The sequence below is a fragment of the Thalassophryne amazonica genome, chromosome 6, assembly GCF_902500255.1.
Source record: "Thalassophryne amazonica chromosome 6, fThaAma1.1, whole genome shotgun sequence".
Lineage (NCBI taxonomy): Eukaryota > Metazoa > Chordata > Actinopteri > Batrachoidiformes > Batrachoididae > Thalassophryne > Thalassophryne amazonica.
In genome coordinates, this window is record NC_047108.1 from 40,180,453 (window position 1) to 40,205,353 (window position 24,901).

Consider the following 24,901-nt stretch of genomic DNA (forward strand, 5'->3'; position numbering starts at 1 on the left):
ATTAATTCAAAGTCACCATGAAAAACAGGCCTGGGTCCCCAGAGATGTGTCCCACACAGGGGCTCCATCTTGTAAGAGCCCCCGAACTGAGCCAACAAGTGGTTTTTATAAAAGACAATATCTGAAGCTTGCACATGCATAATGGAAGCTAAACTTAACTGTCTGTTGAGACTTTGAACCAGTTAAAACCAGGTTCCAGGCAGTTCTATACAGATAACAAAAGCAAGTATTTGATAACTAACATAAAAAATTTAAATAAGGAATTAACACAGATATTATCTAACAACTCCCACTCTTGACATGAATCTGTCATGTCAACAATTAAGATAATTTTGGCATAATAATTCAATTCTCATGTATGATCCAATATCCCAATCAAGTCAATGTACTGCCAAACATGTAGGTACATCAACTGACCCCATCCTGATGCTCCCTTATGGTGCCCATGTAGCCAGACTATGGTCAAGGCCTCACTGAAACAAGATCAAGTAATCATGACTCTGCCTGTTAGGTCGTCCCAGGGTATAAGGTGGGATCTTACCTGTCATGAGCTATCCAGCCTTCCATACTCGCCTGATACAACATGCCAACAAGGCAGGGGCACATAGGTGTGAGGGAACTACCATTCAAGGTGTTATATCCAAATAGTTCAAATTGTCACTGATCTTTAAATTCATAGGATCACTGGATGTGAAGTTAATTACTTCCCCTGTAATTTACCTGAAGATACATCTGTTGGATACATCGGACATTGTTGCACTCAACCAACAACAATGACAATGCCATATCAAATGGAATGAGGCAATGATCAGATACAAAGGTTGAGAAGCAAATAATAATAGTGAAAATTAGGGCGCTCATCAAGTATCACGGGAATCTTTAAGTGTCCATCATGAAATTATCAGAATGACCACCACAAAGCAAACACAACAGATTCATGCTTTTGTTTCTTCTAGACTAGATTATTGTAATGTTCTATTTTCAGGGTTACCACAGTCCAGCATTAGGGATCTTCAGCTGGTTCAGAACACTGCCGCCAGACTTCTGACACGTAGCAGAAGATCTGAACATATCACACCCATTTTGGCATCTTTGCACTGGCTCCCTGTCTCTGTGAGAGCAGATTTTAAGGTTTTGCTATTGACTTATAAGGTTGTTCATGGACTGGCGCCATCTTATCTACCTGATCTGGTGGAACTCTACGTGCTGGCCTGGGCTTTGCGGTCGCAGGATGCGGGACTTCTCTGTGTTCCCAGGGTGAAGAAGAAGTCAGCAGGTCAAAGAGCCGTTTCGTATCGTGCACCCACCCTGTGGAACAGTCTTCCTGCGACTGTGAGGCAGTCTGAGTCCATGGACATTTTCAAGTCAAGACTCAAAACCTATTTTTATTTTCTTTCTTATGAATAGTTTTTCTTTTTGGATTTTGGGAATCCTGCCTCTACTGGTGGTTGGCTCTCACTGCGGTATTGTATCACTTCCTGTTCCGGAGCACAGCTGTGTTTTGCTGTATCTGTTAGCTGTTTAATCTGCACAGTTAGATTGATCTAGTTAACTAGATAACGATTTGTTTCACAGTATAATCTTCACGTGCCTTAACTAAAGCACTCCCTCTGCTGAATCACCTCTAAATTATTTACACATTATTCACTTTGCGTGTTTTTAGGAATCCGCTAGCTTAGCGCAGCTACTAGCTCTTAGCCGGTTTAGCATGGCGGCTTCTCCTGTCTCTCCCGCACTTTTCTGCTCTGGGTGTGAAATGTTTAGTTATTCCTCGGCCTCCTTTAGCAGTAATGGTACTTGTAATAAGTGTAGCTTATTCGTAGCTTTGGAGGCCAGGCTGGGCGAATTGGAGACTCGGCTCCGCACCTTGGAAAATCCTACAGCTAGCCAGGCCCCTGTAGTCGGTGCAGACCAAGGTAGCTTAGCCGCCATTAGTTCCCCCCGGGCAGATCCCGAGCAGCCGGGAAAGCAGGCCGACTGGGTGACTGTGAGGAGGAAGCGTAGTCCTAAACAGAAGCCCCATGTACACCGCCAACCCGTTCACATCTCTAACCGTTTTTCCCCACTCGGCGACACACCCGCCGATGAACAAACTCTGGTTATTGGTGACTCTGTTTTGAGAAATGTGAAGTTAGCGACACCAGCAACCATAGTCAATTGTCTTCCGGGGGCCAGAGCAGGCGACATCGAAGGAAATTTGAAACTGCTGGTTAAGGCTAAGCGTAAATTTTGTAAGATTGTAATTCACGTCGGCAGTAATGACACCTGGTTACACCTGGTCACTAAAATTAACATTGAATCGGTGTGTAACTTTGCAAAAACAATGTCGGACTCTGTAGTTTTCTCTGGGCCCCTCCCCAATCGGACCGGGAGTGACATGTTTAGCCGCATGTTCTCCTTGAATTGCTGGCTGTCTGAGTGGTGTCCAAAAAATGAGGTGGGCTTCATAGATAATTGGCAAAGCTTCTGGGGAAAACCTGGTCTTGTTAGGAGAGACAGCATCCATCCCACTTTGGATAGAGCAGCTCTCATTTCTAGAAATCTGGCCAATTTTCTTAAATCCTCCAAACCGTGACTATCCAGGGTTGGGACCAGGAAGCAGAGTTGTAGTCTTACACACCTCTCTGCAGCTTCTCTCCCCCTGCCATCCCCTCATTACCCCATCCCCGTAGAGATGGTGCCTGCTCCCAGACCACCAATAACCAGCAAAAATCTATTTAAGCATAAAAATTCAAAAAGAAAAAATAATATAGCACCTTCAACTGCACCACAGACTAAAACAGTTAAATGTGGTCTATTAAACATTAGAGCTCTCTCTTCTAAGTCCCTGTTAGTAAATGATATAATAATTGATCAACATATTGATTTATTCTGCCTTACAGAAACCTGGTGACAGCAGGATGAATATGTTAGTTTAAATGAGTCAACACCCCCGAGTCACACTAACTGCCAGAACGCTCATAGCACGGGCCGAGGCGGAGGATTAGCAGCAATCTTCCACTCCAGCTTATTAATTAATCAAAAACCCAGACAGAGCTTTAATTCATTTGAAAGCTTGTCTCAGTCTTGTCCATCCAAATTGGAAGTCCCAAAAACCAGTTTTATTTGTTGTTATCTATCGTCCACCTGGTCGTTACTGTGAGTTTCTCTGTGAATTTTCGGACCTTTTGTCTGACTTAGTGCTTAGCTCAGATAAGATAATTATAGTGGGCGATTTTAACATCCACACAGATGCTGAGAATGACAGCCTCAACACTGCATTTAATCTATTGTTAGACTCGATTGGCTTTGCTTAAAATGTAAATGAGTCCACCCACCACTTTAATCATACCTTAGATCTTGTTCTGACTTATGGTATGGAAATTGAAGACTTAACAGTATTCCCTGAAAACCCCCTTCTGTCTGATCATTTCTTAATAACATTTACATTTACCCTGATGGACTACCCAGCAGTGGGGAATAAGTTTCATTACAGTAGAAGTCTTTCAGAAAGCGCTGTAACTAGGTTTAAGGATATGATTCCTTCTTTATGTTCTCCAATGCCATATACCAACACAGGGCAGAGTAGCTACCTAAACTCTGTGAGTGAGATAGATTATCTCGTCAATAGTTTTATATCCTCATTGAGGACAACTTTGGATGCTGTAGCTCCTCTGAAAAAGAGAGCCTTAAATCAGAAGTGCCTGACTCCGTGGTATAACTCACAAACTCGCAGCTTAAAGCAGATAACCCGTAAGTTGGAGAGGAAATGGCGTCTCACTAATTTAGAAGATCTTCACTTAGCCTGGAAAAAGAGTCTGTTGCTCTATAAAAAAGCCCTCAGTAAAGCTAGGACATCTTACTACTCATCACTAATTGAAGAAAATAAGAACAACCCCAGGTGTCTTTTCAGCACTGTAGCCAGGCTGACAAAGAGTCAGAGCTCTATTGAGCTGAGTATTCCTTTAACTTTAACTAGTAATGACTTCATAACTTTCTTTGCTAATAAAATTTTAACTATTAGAGAAAAAATTACTCATAACCATCCCAAAGACATATCATTCTCTTTGGCTGCTTTCAGTGATGCTGGTATTTGGTTAGACTCTTTCTCTCCGATTGTTCTGTCTGAGTTATTTTCATTAGTTACTTCCTCCAAACCATCAACATGTCTATTAGACCCCATTCCTACCAGGCTGCTCAAGGAAGCCCTACCATTAATTAATGCTTCGATCTTAAATATGATCAATCTGTCTTTATTAGTTGGCTATGTACCACAGGCTTTTAAGGTGGCAGTAATTAAACCATTATGTAAAAAGCCATCACTTGACCCAGCTATCTTAGCTAATTATAGGCCAATCTCCAACCTTCCTTTTCTCTCAAAAATTCTTGAAAGGGTAGTTGTAAAACAGCTAACTGATCATCTGCAGAGGAATGGTCTATTTGAAGAGTTTCAGTCAGGGTTTAGAATTCATCATACTACAGAAACAGCATTAGTGAAGGTTACAAATGATCTTCTTATGGCCTCAGACAGTGGACTCATCTCTGTGCTTGTTCTGTTAGACCTCAGTGCTGCTTTTGATACTGTTGACCATAAAATTTTATTACAGAGATTAGAGCATGCCATAGGTATTAAAGGCACTGCGCTGCGGTGGTTTGAATCATATTTATCTAATAGATTACAATTTGTTCATGTAAATGGGGAATCTTCTTCACAGACTAAGGTTAATTATGGAGTTCCACAAGGTTCTGTGCTAGGACCAATTTTATTCACTTTATACATGCTTCCCTTAGGCAGTATTATTAGACAGCATTGCTTAAATTTTCATTGTTACGCAGATGATACTCAGTTTTATCTATCCATGAAGCCAGAGGACACACACCAATTAGCTAAACTGCAGGATTGTCTTACAGACATAAAGACATGGATGACCTCTAATTTCCTGCTTTTAAACTCAGATAAAACTGAAGTTATTGTACTTGGCCCCACAAATCTTAGAAACATGGTGTCTAACCAGATCCTTACTCTGGATGGCATTACCCTGACCTCTAGTAATACTGTGAGAAATCTTGGAGTCATTTTTGATCAGGATATGTCCTTCAATGCGCATATTAAACAAATATGTAGGACTGCTTTATTGCATTTGCGCAATATCTCTAAAATTAGAAAGGTCTTGTCTCAGAATGATGCTGAAAAACTAATTCATGCATTTATTTCCTCTAGGCTGGACTATTGTAATTCATTATTATCAGGTTGTCCTAAAAGTTCCCTGAAAAGCCTTCTGTTAATGCAAAATGCTGCAGCTAGAGTACTGACAGGGACTAGAAGGAGAGAGCATATCTCACCCATATTGGCCTCTCTTCATTGGCTTCCTGTTAATTCTAGAATAGAATTTAAAATTCTTCTTCTTACTTATAAGGTTTTGAATAATCAGGTCCCATCTTATCTTAGGGACCTCATAGTACCATATCACCCCAATAGAGCGCTTCGCTCTCAGACTGCAGGCTTACTTGTAGTTCCTAGGGTTTGTAAGAGTAGAATGGGAGGCAGAGCCTTCAGCTTTCAGGCTTCTCTCCTCTGGAACCAGCTCCCAATTCGGATCAGGGAGACAGACACCCTCTCTACTTTTAAGATTAGGCTTAAAACTTTCCTTTTTGCTAAAGCTTATAGTTAGGGCTGGATCAGGTGACCCTGAACCATCCCTTAGTTATGCTGCTATAGACTGCTGGGGGGTTCCCATGATGCACTGAGTGTTTCTTTCTCTTTTTGCTCTGTATGCACCACTCTGCATTTAATCATTAGTGATTGATCTCTGCTCCCCTCCACAGCATGTCTTTTTCCTGGTTCTCTCCCTCAGCCCCAACCAGTCCCAGCAGAAGACTGCCCCTCCCTGAGCCTGGTTCTGCTGGAGGTTTCTTCCTGTTAAAAGGGCGTTTTTCCTTCCCACTGTAGCCAAGTGCTTGCTCACAGGGGGTCGTTTTGACCATTGGGGTTTTTACGTAATTATTGTATGGCTTTGCCTTACAATATGAATCGCCTTGGGGCAACTGTTTGTTGTGATTTGGTGCTATATAAATGAAATTGATTTGATTTGATTTTTATTTGTTTTATTCTTTTACTTCTGTTTTTATGTATTTGAAAAAAATTTTATTCATTTTTAATTATTATTAAATTTTGTGTTGACTTGTTTTATGTAAGGTGCCTTGAGACAGCTTTTGCTGTGATTTGGCGCATTATAAGCTAATTCATTAATTAAATTAACTTTAAAATTATTGGCAGTTGCAGTGTGCTGTGATATAGCGAGAAATTAATGCAAGTGTGTGATGTCAGAGTCTCTCCATGTACGGGCAAATTGAATTATAGACACACTAGCTACTCCCTCTTTTAGACAAAACAAAGCCCCATAATCCTGTACCCCCAATGGTGTATTAACGGTTACTTCATTGCATTACCTATATCAATAGCAAAATTGATGTGAACAGTACTTCGTTGCCACATCAAGAGTAGCAATCATTCATCATTGCCCATTGTATCATGGAAAGAATCTACACAGTATAACAGTGAAAGTTAATAATAAAATTGATAAAAGAAAAACTAAAATAAAAACACAGAATTCATCTCTAAGAAAAAAGAACCATGGCCTATATGTGTTAACACTTAGCAGCACAATATTTTAATTAGGCAATAAAAAATACATCGGTTTTCATCCTCATCCTCTCCCAGGTCTGTTGCCTCAGGCTGGAAGATTAAAAAATTTAGATAGCGTTGTAACATTTAATAAGGGGAAAGTACCCCTAATTTGGTGTCTAAGGCAGTGTTGATACATTTGGGAGACAAATGTCTTATACAAAGGACCAGTACTGGTACTGCTGAAGTCAAGGTGATTTAAATAAAATAGAAATTAAGGTACCAGCCCTGTCACTTGCCAAAATGGTCTACCAACTCAGTCAACTTTTAGGTTATTGATACCAAATTCATAGCCAGTCCCTCAGCACCTCTTTAGTCCAGTCAGGGCTCTGACTGGACTTACAGGGCCGTAAGATGCAATATTGTTTGGAAGAAATTTACTTACTACTCTTTTTTTGCTAGAATAAAATGTTTAAATGAGCACTCAATGAAATGGCTGTAAATTATTCATATCGTCCAGTCACACAGTCTATGGTCAGATTGTTCATCTTTGCACATTGAAATAAACATAATTGATTCCATTCACGTTTTTTTGCAATTTAGAACCACCAGTTTAGATTCATCAGGCACCCTGCTAGGTACTCCTAGGGTATCAATAGGAGGAGTGGCATATATTTCAAATGCAATATGTTTAAATATATGTGAAATACTAACAGGTCTCCTTTTTGCTCAGTAATCCATAAAATACTGAATTTAGTCCCTTCCCATCATATTAATAGTGGTTAGGGCCCCTTCACACATCGTTCGAATAAGTACAACTCAAGCTGACTCATGGTGAAACAGCTCGTATGAGCAAACCACGAAACATCACGCCGACGGGCAGGTGTGCACGATGCCAGTGTGATGGTTCATGCACGCGATGGTGTCTTTAGAGCAGGAACACAGTGTGTTCCTGCTCTGTGTTTCATGGGACGAGATGCACCACATCGTGCCGCTGATGTGGAATAAATAAAAAATAAAAACCAGCTGGTCCATGTGGAACCACATTGCACCGCTGCTGTGGAATAAATAAAAAATAAAAACCAGCAGGTACGTGTGGAGCCACATCGTGCCGCTGCTGTGGAAAAAAAATACAAGCCACCCATTCGTACCTGCACTTTAAAATTTTATCCAAAACACTCCAAAATTTTATCACTGAGCTACCATTGCTGGCCTATAAACAGTGCAGAAAAATGCCTGAAATCAATGAAGAGATGGACGTATTTAAAAACAATTAAACCACATACCATAAAAAACATAGCATTTCACTGAATCCCTCTTATCAAGTATGAACCGTCTGTTCCTCTGCAGATGACCCATAGTCACAAACTAATGACATGAATGAGAAGCAGGGTGCTCTGATCATGTCCACATTTGTTGGGGCCGTGTCCAGCCAGCCCTGCGTGTGTGTCCTGCCTGACGTGTGTCTTGTGGACGGCGCGCATTAACAGCCTCGTTAGTTTAGTTGAATATTCTCAATTTCAATTTATTAATTTTTATAGCGCCATGTCACGACAGAGTTGCCCCAAAGCCCTTTCCATAACACACAATTTATAATAGAGTAAATTAAAATCAAAAAGGGCATGATAAAAAGGTAAAACACAGTAGAATAAAAAGACATTATAAAGCAAACATAAAAACAGAATAAATTAATGATAAGACAGTCTAAGAAAGTGGGTCTTCAGTCTTGATTTAAAAGTCTCCACCGTGTCGGACTGCCTTATAGCTGCAGGAAGATTGTTCCAGAGAGTAGGGCCATGGTAGGAGAAGGCTCTATACCCCACAGACTTCTTATTCACCCTTGGAACACACAGAGGCCCTGCGCCCTGCCAACACAAGGGCTGTGCCGGTACGTAGGGCTTGACCAAGTCCGCCAGGTAGGAAGGAGCCAGTCCATGAACAATTTTATAGACCAGCAACAGGAGTTTAATATTCGATCTGGCAGAAACCAGAAGCCAATGAAGGGACTCCAGAATGGGTGTAATGTGGTCAAACTTTCTACCTTGTGTCAAAAGTCTGGCAGCAGCATTCTGCACTAACTGTAGACCCCTAATGCTGGACTGCAGCAGACCAGAAAATAAAGCATTACAATAATCCAATCTGGAAGAGATAAATGCATGTATCAAAGTCTCAGGCCAAATAAATATCCAGATTAGCAGATGCCTGAAAGATTCCACAGTTCTGAGAACAGAGTGGCTCTCAATGCATCTGAATGTAGAATGTGGTCTTTACAGACGGTCAAAGCGGGTTTCCAGAGCTGCAATCCTGCCCGAGATGTTTTCCAGCATGCGGTTAACACCCGCCGACTGCACAGCCACTGCCTTCCCAATCAAATCAATCATGTAGGGCAGTCTGGACAGCCCAATCAAAGCTGCCTCCACTTTCTTGATTTTCCGGTCAACCAGCGCCATGCCCAGCCCCCGAATGTCTTGTAGAAAAAATAGTGTCAATTGCGTTCAAAGACCACTTTAACAGATCCATTTTTGTCGTTTTCCAGAAGAGCAAAGCTGCAGCCTCACAGACAACATGCCACAGAAGCAGGAAAGATAAGGAGGGAGGGAGAAGAGAAAAGTGCGTCCGTCTCGGCAGAGTGCAAGCTGGCAAAAAAAAAAAAAAGTGCATGTAGCAATGAAAGGCAATCCCATAATGCCACAGAATATGCCCAAGAGGTGCTACATAAAGTGAGAAAAGCAAGGGGCCTAACATAGACCCCTGTAGAACCCCAAATTTCATTTCACCAAGACCAGAGGTAGTGTTATTATACACAACACAATGAGAACGACTGGACAAGTATGACGTCAACCAAGCAAGGACACTTCCAGTTAGGTCCCCAAAGTAATTTTCCAGCCTATCAAGTAAATCACGATGATCCACAGTATCAAACGCAGCACTAAGATCTAAAAGCACCAAAACCATTGTGGTGTCCGAATCCATTGCACGCAGAAAATCATTCACCACTCTAATAAGCATTGTCTCTGTGGAGTGATGTTTTCTAAAAGTAGACTGCAGTGGCTCAAAAAGATCATTCTCAGTAAGATGGTCCAGAAGCTGCCGTGAAACCACTTTTTTTCCAGAATTTTAGAGCAGAATGACCGATTTGATATCGGCCTATAATTATTCAATACACCAGGGTCAAGACTAGATTTCTTAAGCAATGTTTTAATCACTGCAGATTTAAAACACCTAGGAACAGAACCAGAGGTTAATGAAAGATTAGCAATTTCCAGCACAGTCAGCCCAAGAATGGGCCATAAGTCCTTAAACGACTTTGTTGGTATAGGATCAAATAAACAGGTTGTGCTTTTTGCAGACGTCACGAGCTTCGCCAGCACATCTAGTGAAATAGTATCAAATTCTGTAAATCTCAGTGTCACCCCATTGATAACACCCACCTCTATAGCAGGGTACAATGATTCAGCCAAAGCATGCTGAGATATGCACAATCTAATGTCTTCTATTTTCTTCTCAAAGTAATCCAAGAAATCCTGAGCTACAAACGGAGAATGACTAACAATTGACCATCCATGGATAAGAAATGCTACCGTGTCAAACAAAAATTTCGGGTTGTGCTTGTTTTTATTGATCAAATCTGAATAGTAGGCTCACTTTGTAGTCCATAATGCATGCTTATACTCTACGACTGCATCATGCCATGCAAGGTGGAACACCTCTAATTTAGAGCTACACCACTTGCGATCCAGCCTTCTGCCCGAGGTCCCGCAAGTAACCATTGAACCAAGGCGACTGCACTTTGGGTAGGCAAGGCCTTAATAGAGGAGGCGCAATCTTATCAAGTGTAGTTTTGAGTACTGAGTTTAGATTATCCACCATACTGTCTACTGGTTGAGCATTCTGCAAAGTTGAAGCTAAAAGATAAGGCAATCTAGCTTTGAGTTCAGTCCTAGTTGAAGGTTTAATGCGTCACTGCAGTCACAGGCAAGGCTGTTGCTCCACTAAACGTGGCAGCGTAAATGTAAACCTAATAAGTGAGTGGTCAGAGACCACTGATGCAAGGGGCAAGATACCAATATTCGTGACAGCAACACCACGTAGAAGAACCAAATCCAGGGTATTTCCAACAATGTGTGTCGAGCCCTGAATACATTGCTGAAATCCCAATGCATCCACAATTTCCATAAATGATTTACACAGGGGATCAGCGGGCCTATTCACATGAATATTAAAATCACCAATGATCAAAATGTTATCAGCACTAGTTGACAAGTTAGAGATAAACACACCAAATTCGTCCAAGAATTCAGAATGTGGGCCAGGGGGCCTATAAACAATGACAAAATAACACGACTGATGTCCATACTTGTCCCCAGACAATATGTAGCATCATGGACAGAGCAGAGAATCAGATGCTCAAATGATTTATACTTGTGACCCCTAACAGTTAAAGTAAACCTAGACCTATAAATAAAAGCAACACCCCCGCCTTGACTCGCTCCATGGGAAACATGACTAAATGTGTATGCCGGTGGGCAGGCCTCATTCAGGGGAAGGACAACTGCAGGCCTAAGCCAGGTTTCACACAAACCAATCATATCTAAATGGTGATCCACAATTAGATCATTGATCAACATAGATTTTGAAGACAGTGATCTGATATTAATAAAATCCAAACTAAGGACCTCGGCAGAGTTGACAATTGGACTGTTTGCGTTTACAGGTGGTTCCAAAGTAACATTTCTGAAGTACCTGAAAATAGGTTTAGGCCTGAAACACTCCACACGGATCGCAGGCATCAGACACGAAATATTTAATTCAGCAGGAACAGCCAGCAGGCCATCCTCAATTCCAGTGTGATCCAATATAGTAATAGGTGTTAAATTTGAAAAACATATCCCCCTATAATTTCTTTGAACACGTCTACAGGAGCAGGCCACAGTCTCAACCTGATAAATCTCCCTACCGAAAAAAAAAACCCCATTATCACCACCTTGGATTGTCTGCACTAAATTCCCCGCTAAACTAGTGGATCCCACACCCACATTCATCCCCTGCTCTGCGACCTGCTGTATACTTCTAGTGTTACCCTCCCTGCAGAGCCCTATCTATATTTGCAGACAAGATGGCAGCGCCTTCCCCAGTCGGGTGAAAGCCATCCGGCATCAGCAAATCATGCCGGCCCCAGAAAGAAGGCCATTTATCGACAAAACTAAAGCTGTGTTGTGTACAAAACTGTGCCAGCCACCTATTTAACGATATCAGACTGCTAAAAACCTCATCACCACCCCGGGAGGGCAGCTGACTAGAGACTATTAAACAATGCCGACATGACCTTCTAGCAAGGTCACAAGTCCTCTCTATATTCATTTTCGTGACTTCTGAGTGCTTCATCTTAACATCATTTGCACTAACATGAATAACTATATGACTGTATTTCATGTCATGTTCATCTGTTTACCCTTTACCCAGCTATTCTGCCTCTAAGAGCCTCTCAGAGCCACTATTCTCCCACAACTGTTGAATAACTGGACTCGTACCAAAAAAACCAAGCTACGTGGCTCATTATTCATCCTTCAGTATTCGGTGGGACGAAGGCTTTAGAAGAAGTAGCACCATCAATTAGCTCGTTCAAAACGTCATCTGTCAGCAAAACAAACTCTGCCATGATTAGCTCCCCCTCAACCCCCCCCACACACACACTGTGTGCGTGGGCGAGGTTCACAGTGCGCTATGGTACAAAACATATGGAACCAAATTTGCACAGTAAATGGAACCATTTTCACGCTAAATGCAATGCAACACAAATGGGACGAATAATCCATGTCAATCAATCAATCAATCAATTTTTTTATATAGCGCCAAATCACAACAAACAGTTGCCCCAAGGCGCTTTATATTGTAAGGCAAGACCATACAATAATTATGTAAAAACCCCAACGGTCAAAACGACCCCCTGTGAGCAAGCACTTGGCTACAGTGGGAAGGAAAAACTCCCTTTTAACAGGAAGAAACCTCCAGCAGAACCAGGCTCAGGGAGGGGCAGTCTTCTGCTGGGACTGGTTGGGGCTGAGGGAGAGAACCAGGAAAAAGACATGCTGTGGAGGGGAGCAGAGATCAATCACTAATGATTAAATGCAGAGTGGTGCATACAGAGCAAAAAGAGAAAGAAACACTCAGTGCATCATGGGAACCCCCCAGCAGTCTAAGTCTATAGCAGCATAACTAAGGGATGGTTCAGGGTCACCTGATCCAGCCCTAACTATAAGCTTTAGCAAAAAGGAAAGTTTTAAGCCTAATCTTAAAAGTAGAGAGGGTGTCTGTCTCCCTGATCCAAATTGGGAGCTGGTTCCACAGGAGAGGAGCCTGAAAGCTGAAGGCTCTGCCTCCCATTCTACTCTTACAAACCCTAGGAACTACAAGTAAGCCTGCAGTCTGAGAGCGAAGCGCTCTATTGGGGTGATATGGTACTATGAGGTCCCTAAGATAAGATGGGACCTGATTATTCAAAACCTTATAAGTAAGAAGAAGAATTTTAAATTCTATTCTAGAATTAACAGGAAGCCAATGAAGAGAGGCCAATATGGGTGAGATATGCTCTCTCCTTCTAGTCCCCGTTAGTACTCTAGCTGCAGCATTTTGAATTAACTGAAGGCTTTTCAGGGAACTTTTAGGACAACCTGATAATAATGAATTACAATAGTCCAGCCTAGAGGAAATAAATGCATGAATTAGTTTTTCAGCATCATTCTGAGACAAGACCTTTCTAATTTTAGAGATATTGCGTAAATGCAAAAAAGCAGTCCTACATATTTGTTTAATATGCGATGTGACATACAAAACACCAATCAAATGACAAGGATCCACTCAGCCATTATATAAACCTTTTTAAAAAGCAAATATAAATGAAGGTTCTGTTTTTGCTTGTTTTGCAGTATATACAGAAACATAGCATGTGCTTCCTATGGTCAGATGTTCACTGCTCACAGCAATATGGCTTCTGAACAATATCTGTAAAATTCTCTGTGATAGTTTATAAATGGCTGTCATTGATCTACAGACAGTTCCTTTGACTTAATGCTTGGTTTGTGCTCTGACATGCACTGTCAACTATGGGGCCTTATATGTGTGTGTCATTCCAAATAACTTACAATCAACTGAATTTATCCTAGGTCGACTTCAATTAAGCTGTAGAAACTTCTCAAAGATGATCAGTGGAAACACGATGCACCTGAGCTCAATTTTTAACTTCATAGCAAAGGCTGTCAATACTTATGCACACGTGATTTCTTAGTTTGTTTGCTTTTTTAATAAATTTGCAAAAATCTCAAAAAAAAATTTTCACATTGTCATTATGGGATATTGTGTGTAGAATTTGGAGGAAAAAATGAATTTCATTCATTTCGGAATAAGGCTGTAACATAGCAAAATGTGGAAAAAGTAATGCACTGTGAATACTTTCCGGATGCACTGTACAAACTCTGTGGTACAGTATGGTAAATTTGTCTGGCGGTGGCAGTTCCCAAAGACTGAGTGACCATGCAGGAAAGTGACTAGTGAGAAAAGCCACCAAGACAAGAAGATAACCCTGAATATGAAATTGGCTTTTGTGCCTGCGATTGAAGAAACTGTGCATAGTGGACATTTTGCATTTTACTTCACCAGTTATCCAGCTTCATCATGCAATGGTATATGTAATATAGCATATGCTTGCATTCCTCTAATTTTAGTAGAGAAGCTTGAATCTTCGATTGGACTGGGTTGGTTGATGTGAGGACGTTTCGCTTCAAATCGCAGAAGCTTCCTCAGCTAAAATTTTTGCTCTGGTAGTCTGACTTCTGTCTTTACTCTTGTAGAGAAGAATAAACAGAAGCCAACAAAAGCTGGAGTTTTTTAAACCTAACCAGACCCCTCCTACCGAAAGGCCGACTGCTATAGGCTAGTGACTAAACGATAGCTCTAATTAGCACCTATTGTGCTCTAGTTAGCACCCTCCTAATGACAGGGCAGCTGTCCCTCCTAATGATGGGACGGAAGCCTCTCCTGATGGCTCCCTCCTCTAATTTTGTGTGGGTTTTTTATGTAACATCTTAATCCATTGTTAGTGTTTCTTTGTAGATTAAGACATACTGTGCAGTGTGCAAATGTTTACCTTTTTTACACTTCTGAGCTTCCCCAGGTAACTCCGGTGTTGAGTGGAATTTTTGACCTCTGCACAATATCTGACCAGGCTTAGTGCACATACGATACGATATGATACACTTTATTGTCCCTTCCGGGAAATTTGTCTTGGACTCCAAGAGCTGCACAAGTAAAAAGTAAAACTGCCATGACATAATTACATGACTCATGCATATTACATAACTTAATACACACACCAATCATACATATTGCACATCCCTAATACATATATCCAAATTGCACATACCCCTATTACACAGCAGTCACACATAAATAATTCATGCATATTGCACATCTCCCTAAAAACACATACCCCTATTGCACAGCCATCTCCCACATATGGTTAAGGAAAACACTAACAGTGAATAAATAACACTAAAATAACAATGCCACCATGTCATTAATGCACAATCCTACTACCTATCCCAGGAACCATATTTAAGACTCTAATTGACGTAGGCACAAATGAGTTTTTAAAGCGATTCAATTTGCACTGAGGGACTCTGTATCGCCTACCAGATGGTAGGAGTTCATACTCAGGATAGAGGATGTGGGAAGGATCTGACAAAGCTCGCTGTGCTTGTTTGAGAACAGACCCTTCATACATGGACTGCAGGGAAGGGTTTCCCGTCCTCCCTACAACTTTTATAGCAGTCTTCACCAGACAAGCAAGCCTAGCTTTTAACTGGACAGAAAGATTACCGTACCAAGATGACATCTCATACCGGATAATGCTTTCCAAAACAGCCTGATAAAACAAAAACAAGATGTTCTGATCAACCCCAAACACCCTGAGTCTGCGCAGAAAATATAACCTCTGCTGTAAACGAGAGCATAAATTATTGACGTGTTTCCCAGCTGAACTGGTTATCTAAGTAAATGCCTAGATACCTGTAAAAGCTGACCTGATTAATTTCTTCATCATGGATTACCAGAGGGGTATGATCACCAATAGAACGAGGGTCAATTATCATCTCCTTAGTTTTCTTTACATTCATGGTAAGAAAATTATAGCATCACACCAGTGGACGAAAGACTGCACCTCCTTAAAGTACAGTGATGGATCTGAGTCTTTATGAAGCAGACTGGGGATGGCAGTATCATCAGAAAGCTTAAAAACATGATTTGCATGAAAGTGGCTAATGCAATCATTAGTATAGAGAGTAAAAAGGACAGGCAAACTGACACAACCCTGAGGTACGCCAGTACTGATGTTTTTAGGATCAGAGATAGTGTTATTAACTCTGGCATTTTGAATTCTATCTGTTAAAAAAGAATAAAACCATTTTATAATTACAGGATTTACTGACAGGTGAATTAATTTTTAAATCAGTAAATGAGCTGTAACGTGTTACAAGCAGAACTAAAATCAGTAAATAAAAGACGTGCGTAAGCCTTTGGGTCTTCAAGGTGTTTTAATGACATCATCTGTACCCCGCCCTCTCCTATACGCAAACTGCAAGGGATCTAGATCTGAATTTATCTCTGACTTTAAAATAGACACCATATATTTTTCTAAACATTTCATAACAACAGAAGTTAAAGCTACCGGTCTGAAATCATTGTTAATCGTTGGGCAGGGTTTTTGGGGACTGGAACAATAATTGACTTTTTCCAGAGTAAAGGAACTGTGTGCTGATCTACAGACTGCTGGAAGACCGGGCACCAGGCTGGTGTGAGCTCCTCTGCAAAAGTCTTTAAAAGAAAAGCTGAGATGCCATCTGGGCCAGCAGACTTATTTTTCTGAACCCTACTAAAAAGTGACTTAATTTTGCCTGGATCAACTACTAACCTGTGGCGCGAATCAGTAGGTGAAATGGAATTTAAAATATTAGCACGATCCAAAGAAAAATCCTGAGTCTCAAATCTCAAATAAAAGTCACTGAGCTCATTCGCTTTTTCCTGATCATCATCTGTTACAAAGCTTTTCCTTTTTATTACCATATTAGCTGCCACTTTCATCGAATCCCAAAATTTTTTAGAGTCCATTGAGGCAAAATTCTGCTCAATATTGTCCTTGTGCCTCTTCCTTGCATGCCTTAGCATCTGATTCAGTTCTTTTTGCACAGTTTTTAACTCCATCCGGTCTTGATTCTTAAAAGCCATTTTTTTACGGTTAGTACAGTCTTTAACCTCTTTGGTTATGTAAGGCTTGTTGTTTGGATACATAATAATATCCTTTCTGGTAACCACACAATCAGTACAAAACTGTATGTAGTCTGTTATAGTATCTGTGGCCTCATCAATGTCCAGAGTATGAAAAATGTCCCAATCTGTGCAGAGGAAAGATCCCTTTAAAGCCTCTATGTTATCACTTGACCAAACAGACACTGTCCTGATCTGTGCCTTGCTGCTCTTCAACACAGTCTTGTAAGTTGGGATCAGATGTATTATGTTATGATCTGAATTAGACAGAGGAGGCTTTGCTCTGGCCCTGTAGGCGTTCTTAATATTGCCATAACATTTATCTAAAATCTTATCATCCCGAGTGGCACAATCAACATATTGATCAAATCCAGGGAGGGACAGTTCACATGCGTGGGGCCAGGTGGGAAGTGACAGGTCAGTGTCTGTGGAAAACCTGACTTGTTTGCAAAGCTAATAGGGCAGCACAGTCTCATTTGAACCCTGCGTGATATTGTGGGATTTGACCACGAATGGGGACAACCACTCCTGTTGTGCAATATATATACAGCATAACTTCACATGGGAAAATGGTGTACTGTTTTGTTTTCGGCTGCAATCACCGAAGCAGACGCGAAAAGTGCCGTTTTTTTCAGTTCCCAGTGGCAAAGGGAAAACGAGGCGAACATGAGAGGTCGTGTCGGTAAGTGTTAGCCTACACAGCTATCTAGAGCAGCTCCGTTCTCTCGCCTGCAAAACCGCCTCAACACGTTTGAGCTCCAGGTCATAAACAAACTGCAACACATGTCCACTTTCCACTGCATCGTTACCTTTTCTTTGTATTTTCACTTTGTTTGCATGTAATGTGCCCAAAATCTCAGAGAAAGTGCCATGTTTCTGTCCCGGGAAGTAGAGAAATTATGTCATATTTTACCCCTTTAGGGCCTGCCCTCAAATGAGATGGCGCACACAGCCCAGTCACGTGTATGCACATACCAACCTCGCAACAGCTATTTCACACAACACCAGTTTCATGTCACAATGCTGTGCATAATAACCTCCACCAACAAAGTTGGAGGTTATGTTTTCGCTGCTGCTGTTTGTTTGTTTGTGAACAGCCCGGAGCTCGCAATTTTTTCATATATTGTTATTAATTTTTTGCTGAAGATTTATATCCTGATATGCAAAAACTGACTCAATTTTCAAGGTCATAGGTCAAAGGGCAAAGTCAGGAAAATTGGAAAAAAAATCCCTATTTTTAACATTGAATGAATTTTCAAAAAAAAAAAAAAAGTTCAAATGTCTTTCATATTTGAGAGCACTATGTACAACCCCAATTCCAATGAAGTTGGGACTTTGTGTAAAATGTAAATAAAAACAGAATACAATGATTTGCAAATGCTCTTCAACCTATATTCAATTGAAAACACCACAAAGACAAGATATTTAATGTTCAAACTGAAAAACTTTATTGTTTTTCTGTAGATATTTGCTCATTTTGAAATGGATGCCTGCAACACATTTCAGAAAAGTTGGAACAGGGCAACAAAAGACTGGGAAAGTTGATGAAGGCTCAAAGAACACCTGTTTGGAAACAGGTGAGTGTCATGATTGGGTATAAAAGGAGTGTTCCCAAAAGGCTCAGCCATTCACAAGCAAAGATGGGGTGAGGATCACCACTTTGTGACAACTGCATGAAAAAAACAGTCCAGCAGTTTAAGAACAATGTTTCTCAACGTTCAGTTGCAAGGAACTTAGGGATTCCATCATCTACAGTCCATAATATAATCAGAAGATTCAGAGAATCTGGAGAAGTTTCTACACGTAAGGCAGCACTGCATTAAAAACCGACATCATTGTGTAAAGGATCTTACTGCGTGGGCTCAGGAAAACTTCAGAAAACCACTGTCAGTTAACACAGTTTGTCGCTACATCTACAAGTACCATTTAAAACTCTACCATGCAAAACGAAAGACATCCAGAAATGCCACCACCTTCTCTGGGCCTGAGCTCATTTTAAATGGACAAATACAAAGTGGAAAAGTGTGCAGTGGTCTGATGAGTCCACATTTCAAAATGTTTTTGGAAATCATGGACATCGTGTCCTCCGGACAAAAGAGGAAAAAGACCGTCCAGATTGTTACCAGTGTAAAGTTCAAAAGCCAGCATCTGTAATGGTATTGGGGTGTGTTAGTGCCTATGACATGGGCAACTTACACATCTGTGATGGCACCATCAATGCTGAAAGGTACATCCAGGTTTTGGAGCAACACATGCTGCCATCCAAGCAACGTCTTTTTCAGGGACGTCCCTGCTTATTTCAGCAAGACAATGCCACATTCTGCACATGTTACAACAGCGTGGCTTTGTAGTAAAAGAGTGCAGGTACTAGACTGGCCTGCCTGCAGTCCAGAGCTGTCGCCCATTGAAAATGTGTGGTGCATTATGAACCGTAACATATGACAACGGAGACCCTAGACTGTTGAACAACTGAAATTGTACATCAAGCAAGAATGGGAAAGAATTTCACCTACAAAGCTTCAACAATTAGTGTCCTCAGTTCCAAAACACTTATTGAGTGATGTAACACAGTGGTAAACATACCACTGTCCCAGCTTTTTTGAAACGTGTTGCAGGCATCCATTTCAAAATGAGCAAATATTTGCACAAAAACAATAAAGTTTATCAGTTTGAACATTAAATATCTTGTCTTTGTGGTGTATTCAATTGAATATAGGTTGAAGAGGATTTGCAAATCATTGTATTGTTATTATTTACATTTTACACAGCGTCCCAACTTTATTCGAATTGGGGTTGTAGTATGGTATCCTTTATCAACTGACAAAGTTTGATCTGGATCTGATCCAGATTACAGATTTTGTGGCCATTTAAGTTTAACATTGAAAACCCAATTTAATGTATATTTTCCATTATATCTTAATCAAGCGTGCCCCAATCACTCTCCTATTTGAAAGTGAGGTGCAGACTGTCACTCACTATCATCTGACCACGCTTGACCCGCATCTAATCTGGAACGGTGATTTTGTGGACATTTAAATTTAATACTGAAAAGCCCATTTGGTGTACATTTTGCATATCTGTTGTTTCAACAGAAAAAGAACTGTGTAGGTCGTCTGCATAAAGACTGCACTTTAAGAAGAACACTCCAAACTTTATTACACACTGAATAGAAAACAACCATGTAATCTTCTCGTCTGCCTGCTCACCAACACTGCGACCCAACATGGCAAACCTGCCCCTTTTATACAACAGGATGAGTGATCCCTGCTGGTCTCTTACAGACACCACAAAATCTCAGTCAAGTGTCTCAGTCTCTCTCATTTATGACAATGAGGTTCAAGCTGGCATGCTCAATGAATAAACTAAGTTTGATCCGGATTTGAAAAGCCATTTTGATCTATATTTTGTACTATAATTTTGCTTAAGCCCCTTTCTCACCAAGCATGCGTAGAGTTACATTGTGCTACATGCAGGAATGGCTCCAGGGGAAGAAGCTTGGCTCCATGACACTGTTTTTACAGACTGCCTGGATGGATTTGATACATTTGATACGTGCAGATGGATTTCATACATTGGCGATCCGTCCATGAGGAGTTATAGTGGACATGGACGCTTGGTCCACCTCTTCTTCTTCCGTGGTTTTGAAGCTTCACTGAAAGCAAAGTTCAGCGGGATCAAAAAAAATCTACCAATGCAGGTATGTACTGATAAAAACCTAAAAGGATTTTTCACCTGGCCGGCATAGGGTTGTATACAATTGTGGAGGCATGGTGTACAATAGTGCAGTGTTGCACAGACTTGCATACAGTAGCGGAGTGTTGTGTAGACTTGCGTAGTGGTCTACGCTGAAAGTCCTCAAAAAACTTAAACAGGTTTAATTTTTTCTGTCCATTTCCCAGACCCTTTTGCGTCCCTTGGCATATTGCCACATAGGGCTGCATAAACATGGCGTAGGCCTGCATGAGCTCAGTGGAGCCAGTACGTGTACCTTATCACATCTGTTTATGTATCATGCCCCGATGTATCTGTATCAGCCCTCATCCAAATAAACAGACATGTAATAAGATATTTATGACATATTACAACAAAAATAAAGAACAATAATCATACACATAAATGATGTAGAACAAATAACGAAGGTAAATCATGTAAACATGTAAATTATGGAATGTTCTTATGTCTCTCTATAAAGACATGAGTGTTCACTTCATTGATGTCTCACAACTTTTAGGGAGGCTAAAACTCTCTCATCTTGATCAGAAATCTTGGTTGAATGAAATGATCTGGATCCTGTATCAGGATCCTGCACTTGTCACCAGGGTAACACAAAATGGGGGTGTGTTATTGGTGGGACTGATAAATGGGGGCTCCTGATTGGATGAAAAGCATGGTATTTTCAATGTTGTTTTTTGTTGTATCACCCTGTTTTAACATTTGTATCCCCCTGATTTTATTGCCACAGTTTCCAGGGCAGTAAAATTGATAGGAAAAGTGTATATTTATCAGCCCTATTTTTTCTTGTATCTCATGAGGAGTGGTTTATGAGTATAGGGCAGATTTTTGTTGTAATATGTGATAAGCCCCATTACGCAACTCAACGTTGGCCCTGTATGAAAGAGGCTTTATGAAAAGCCACTTCTAACAGGACTTTGACCTTGAAATTTTTTTCCAAGGTAAATATTTGTGGAATTACAAACGAATATTGACTCTGATTCCCTTAGTCTACCCAAATGACTACTTTGGAAAAGTGGACATAAAGAGCTCCAAAAATCTGCAGGAGAGCCCTAGTGCACCTGACAATGTGACACTGGGACATCCCTAACCCTCACACATTTTGTGGAAACGCACTTCAAAGTCTGAGTCTGGGAGTGTGGAGACTGGGATTGGGCCAACCTGTTACACACATCTTAAAACAACCAATTTTGTTTATTAAAACATGCTCAAATATAACTATCCACAGGAAAGCCAGATAAATACATTTAGAAATGAAGTTTGGTAAAATGGCTGCGCCAATAGTACGCAATAGTCCAAAGCTGCTTTTAATCAGTGGACCTGGCAACACAGCTTGTATAAATGTGCGCGCCTCCTCTGGTCCGGCGTTAGTCGTTGCATCGACCCCGCCAGGTTCCACAAGCGACGTTACAAAAAACACAGCTGTCCACGTTTTTCTACCTTCGGTGGAGTTTGTGTCTCTAAAGAAAACATGGTAAGCTTTGAATCTTTTGCTGTGTGTTAATGGAACGTTGACTGACTACTTCAAAATAAGCACAGCGTCAGCACAGTTTGTTGGATGACATCTAAATGTTTTCTATCTGTAACGAATCGTCTGTAATTTGGTGTAATCTATCTGAAAGCCATCATTTGTGTTTGGTTAGTGGTGAATATCGCTGTGAGCGCACAGTTTGGGCTGCAGCAGTGATTCGACTGTGACGTCACAGAGAACAAAGCGCTGCTTCATTCAGTCGGTTTCTTACAGGCTGCACAAAAAATGTGCTTCAGTGTTATAGAAATGTATAAAACAGTAGCTTTCCAAAAACCCTCATCTTGTTTTTTTTATATGTAATGAGTCAATAAATCATAATCCATCCTTTTAAAATATGTCTGGACGCAGGGAGGCAGCCGGGATCTGATGGAGACGTCAGAAAGCAGAATTCATTTTTAATTAATTGCAGTTAACGTTTTGCTTTCATCTGTGAATGTGTCATTTTGCAGCTGTTTGAAACACAATATATGATTTCAGATGTGGATTATTAAAGAACACCCGCGTGTCCACTCATCAGTGGGTGTGACTGCGTGGATTTTTTTTTTTTTTTTCGTCAGCTGTCATTGTGCTTCAGTGTGCGCGCGCCAGTGGAATATTCCACACTGACTGTGTGCGCGCGCCTATAAACACGTAAATCAGTCAGTCTGGTGTTGAATTAATGTTAACAAATGTGGATTAAAACGCACAGGACAAAGAATTTGATGGAATCGTGGAGTGTGTGTCTGTGGGGCCGCAGCCTGGTTTTTGTTGTCTGTGGGTTGAGGAGCAGTCAGACGCCTCCTCATGCAGTGTCTGCTGATGACCGACAGGGGGCGCACCCGTATCTGTTTATGTTCATTTACTTGTCGATGAAAAACAAACTGAGTAGTGATTTTTTTTTTTATCTTTCTTTCCACAGCGTGAGTGTATCTCCATCCACGTTGGTCAGGCTGGTGTCCAGATTGGCAATGCATGCTGGGAGCTTTACTGCCTGGAACACGGGATCCAGCCTGATGGACAGATGCCCAGTGACAAGACTCTTGGAGGAGGAGACGATTCCTTCAACACCTTCTTCAGTGAGACTGGAGCTGGAAAGCACGTCCCCAGGGCCGTCTTTGTGGACTTGGAGCCCACCGTCATCGGTTCGTCTCATCGGTTTTTACCAATATGTGTTTCAGGAAACATTTGAAATGCAGCATCTGAACAACAGTTTTGTCTCCTCAGATGAAGTCCGCACTGGGACCTATCGCCAGCTGTTCCACCCAGAACAGCTGATCACTGGTAAGGAGGACGCTGCCAACAACTACGCCCGTGGACACTACACCATTGGCAAAGAGATCATCGACCTGGTGCTGGACAGGATCCGCAAACTGGTGTGTAAACAAGAGAAAAGTACTATTTGACAAATGAATATGTTTCACACAGTTGAACATCATCTTTCTGCCCTCAGGCTGACCAGTGCACCGGTCTTCAGGGCTTCCTGGTTTTCCACAGTTTCGGAGGTGGCACTGGCTCTGGTTTCACCTCCCTGCTGATGGAGCGTCTCTCTGTAGACTACGGCAAGAAGTCCAAGCTGGAATTCTCCATCTACCCAGCTCCCCAGGTGTCCACTGCCGTGGTGGAGCCCTACAACTCCATCCTGACCACCCACACCACCCTGGAACACTCAGACTGTGCCTTCATGGTGGATAACGAGGCCATCTACGATATCTGCCGTAGGAACCTCGATATCGAGCGTCCTACTTACACCAACCTGAACAGGTTGATCAGTCAGATTGTGTCCTCCATCACTGCTTCCCTTCGATTCGATGGTGCCCTCAATGTTGATCTGACAGAGTTCCAGACCAACTTGGTGCCATATCCCCGTATCCATTTCCCTCTGGCCACCTACGCCCCAGTCATCTCCGCTGAGAAGGCTTACCACGAGCAGCTCTCAGTGGCCGAAATTACCAACGCCTGCTTTGAACCAGCCAATCAGATGGTGAAATGTGACCCTCGCCACGGCAAGTACATGGCCTGCTGCCTGCTCTTCCGTGGTGATGTGGTGCCCAAAGATGTAAATGCTGCCATTGCCACCATCAAGACCAAGCGCACCATCCAGTTTGTGGACTGGTGCCCCACTGGTTTCAAGGTTGGCATCAACTACCAGCCGCCCACTGTGGTTCCTGGTGGAGACCTGGCCAAGGTCCAGAGGGCTGTGTGCATGCTGAGCAACACCACCGCTATTGCAGAGGCCTGGGCTCGTCTGGACCACAAGTTTGACCTGATGTACGCTAAGCGCGCCTTTGTCCACTGGTATGTAGGTGAAGGTATGGAGGAGGGAGAGTTCTCTGAGGCCAGAGAGGACATGGCTGCTTTGGAGAAGGATTACGAGGAGGTTGGTGTTGACTCCATTGAGGGTGAAGGAGAGGAGGAAGGGGAGGAGTATTAAGTGTAGTTGTACGTGGTCCATAAATTATACAGTGTTGCATGATCTTCTGACCGTTGGTAATAAACACTGAGTTTAAACTGGCATTTTGTGTGTTTCTGTATTAAATAATGGTTTGTGTATAAGATCAGAATAAACTGAACATTTAACTGATGGTGTCCTCTGATATAAAGTTTTAACATCTGTAAACACAATGAAAATCTGGCAGGATCTTCTCATATCGATCTGCTTATCAAACTCAGAATTCTTCAAGTATATAGCATAAATAATTGTTCCAGTAGCTGATGTACACCAGAAAGGGTACAAGTAG

The 24,901-nt window shown here is 41.6% G+C and overlaps 1 protein-coding gene across 3 annotated transcripts; it reads left to right on the plus strand.

Annotated features, from left to right (window-relative positions):
• Positions 1–2,875: 2,875 nt before the first annotated feature.
• LOC117512079 (tubulin alpha-1B chain) lies at positions 2,876–24,724 on the plus strand. 3 transcript variants are annotated; one of them, XM_034172038.1, is made up of 6 exons: positions 2,876–2,889; positions 12,907–12,911; positions 22,120–22,127; positions 23,083–23,305; positions 23,388–23,536; positions 23,614–24,724. In XM_034172038.1, exons 3-6 carry the CDS (start codon positions 22,125–22,127, stop codon positions 24,592–24,594), a joined length of 1,356 nt encoding a protein of 451 aa, XP_034027929.1. In that variant the 5' UTR covers positions 2,876–2,889; positions 12,907–12,911; positions 22,120–22,124; the 3' UTR covers positions 24,595–24,724. The 3 variants fall into 3 exon arrangements, with proteins under 3 accessions (XP_034027929.1, XP_034027928.1, XP_034027927.1); XM_034172037.1 differs by lacking the exons at positions 2,876–2,889; positions 12,907–12,911; positions 22,120–22,127 and adding exons at positions 8,652–8,657; positions 9,680–9,682; XM_034172036.1 differs by lacking the exons at positions 2,876–2,889; positions 12,907–12,911 and having other exon boundaries at positions 22,014–22,127.
• The last annotated feature ends 177 nt before the right edge of the window (positions 24,725–24,901 follow it).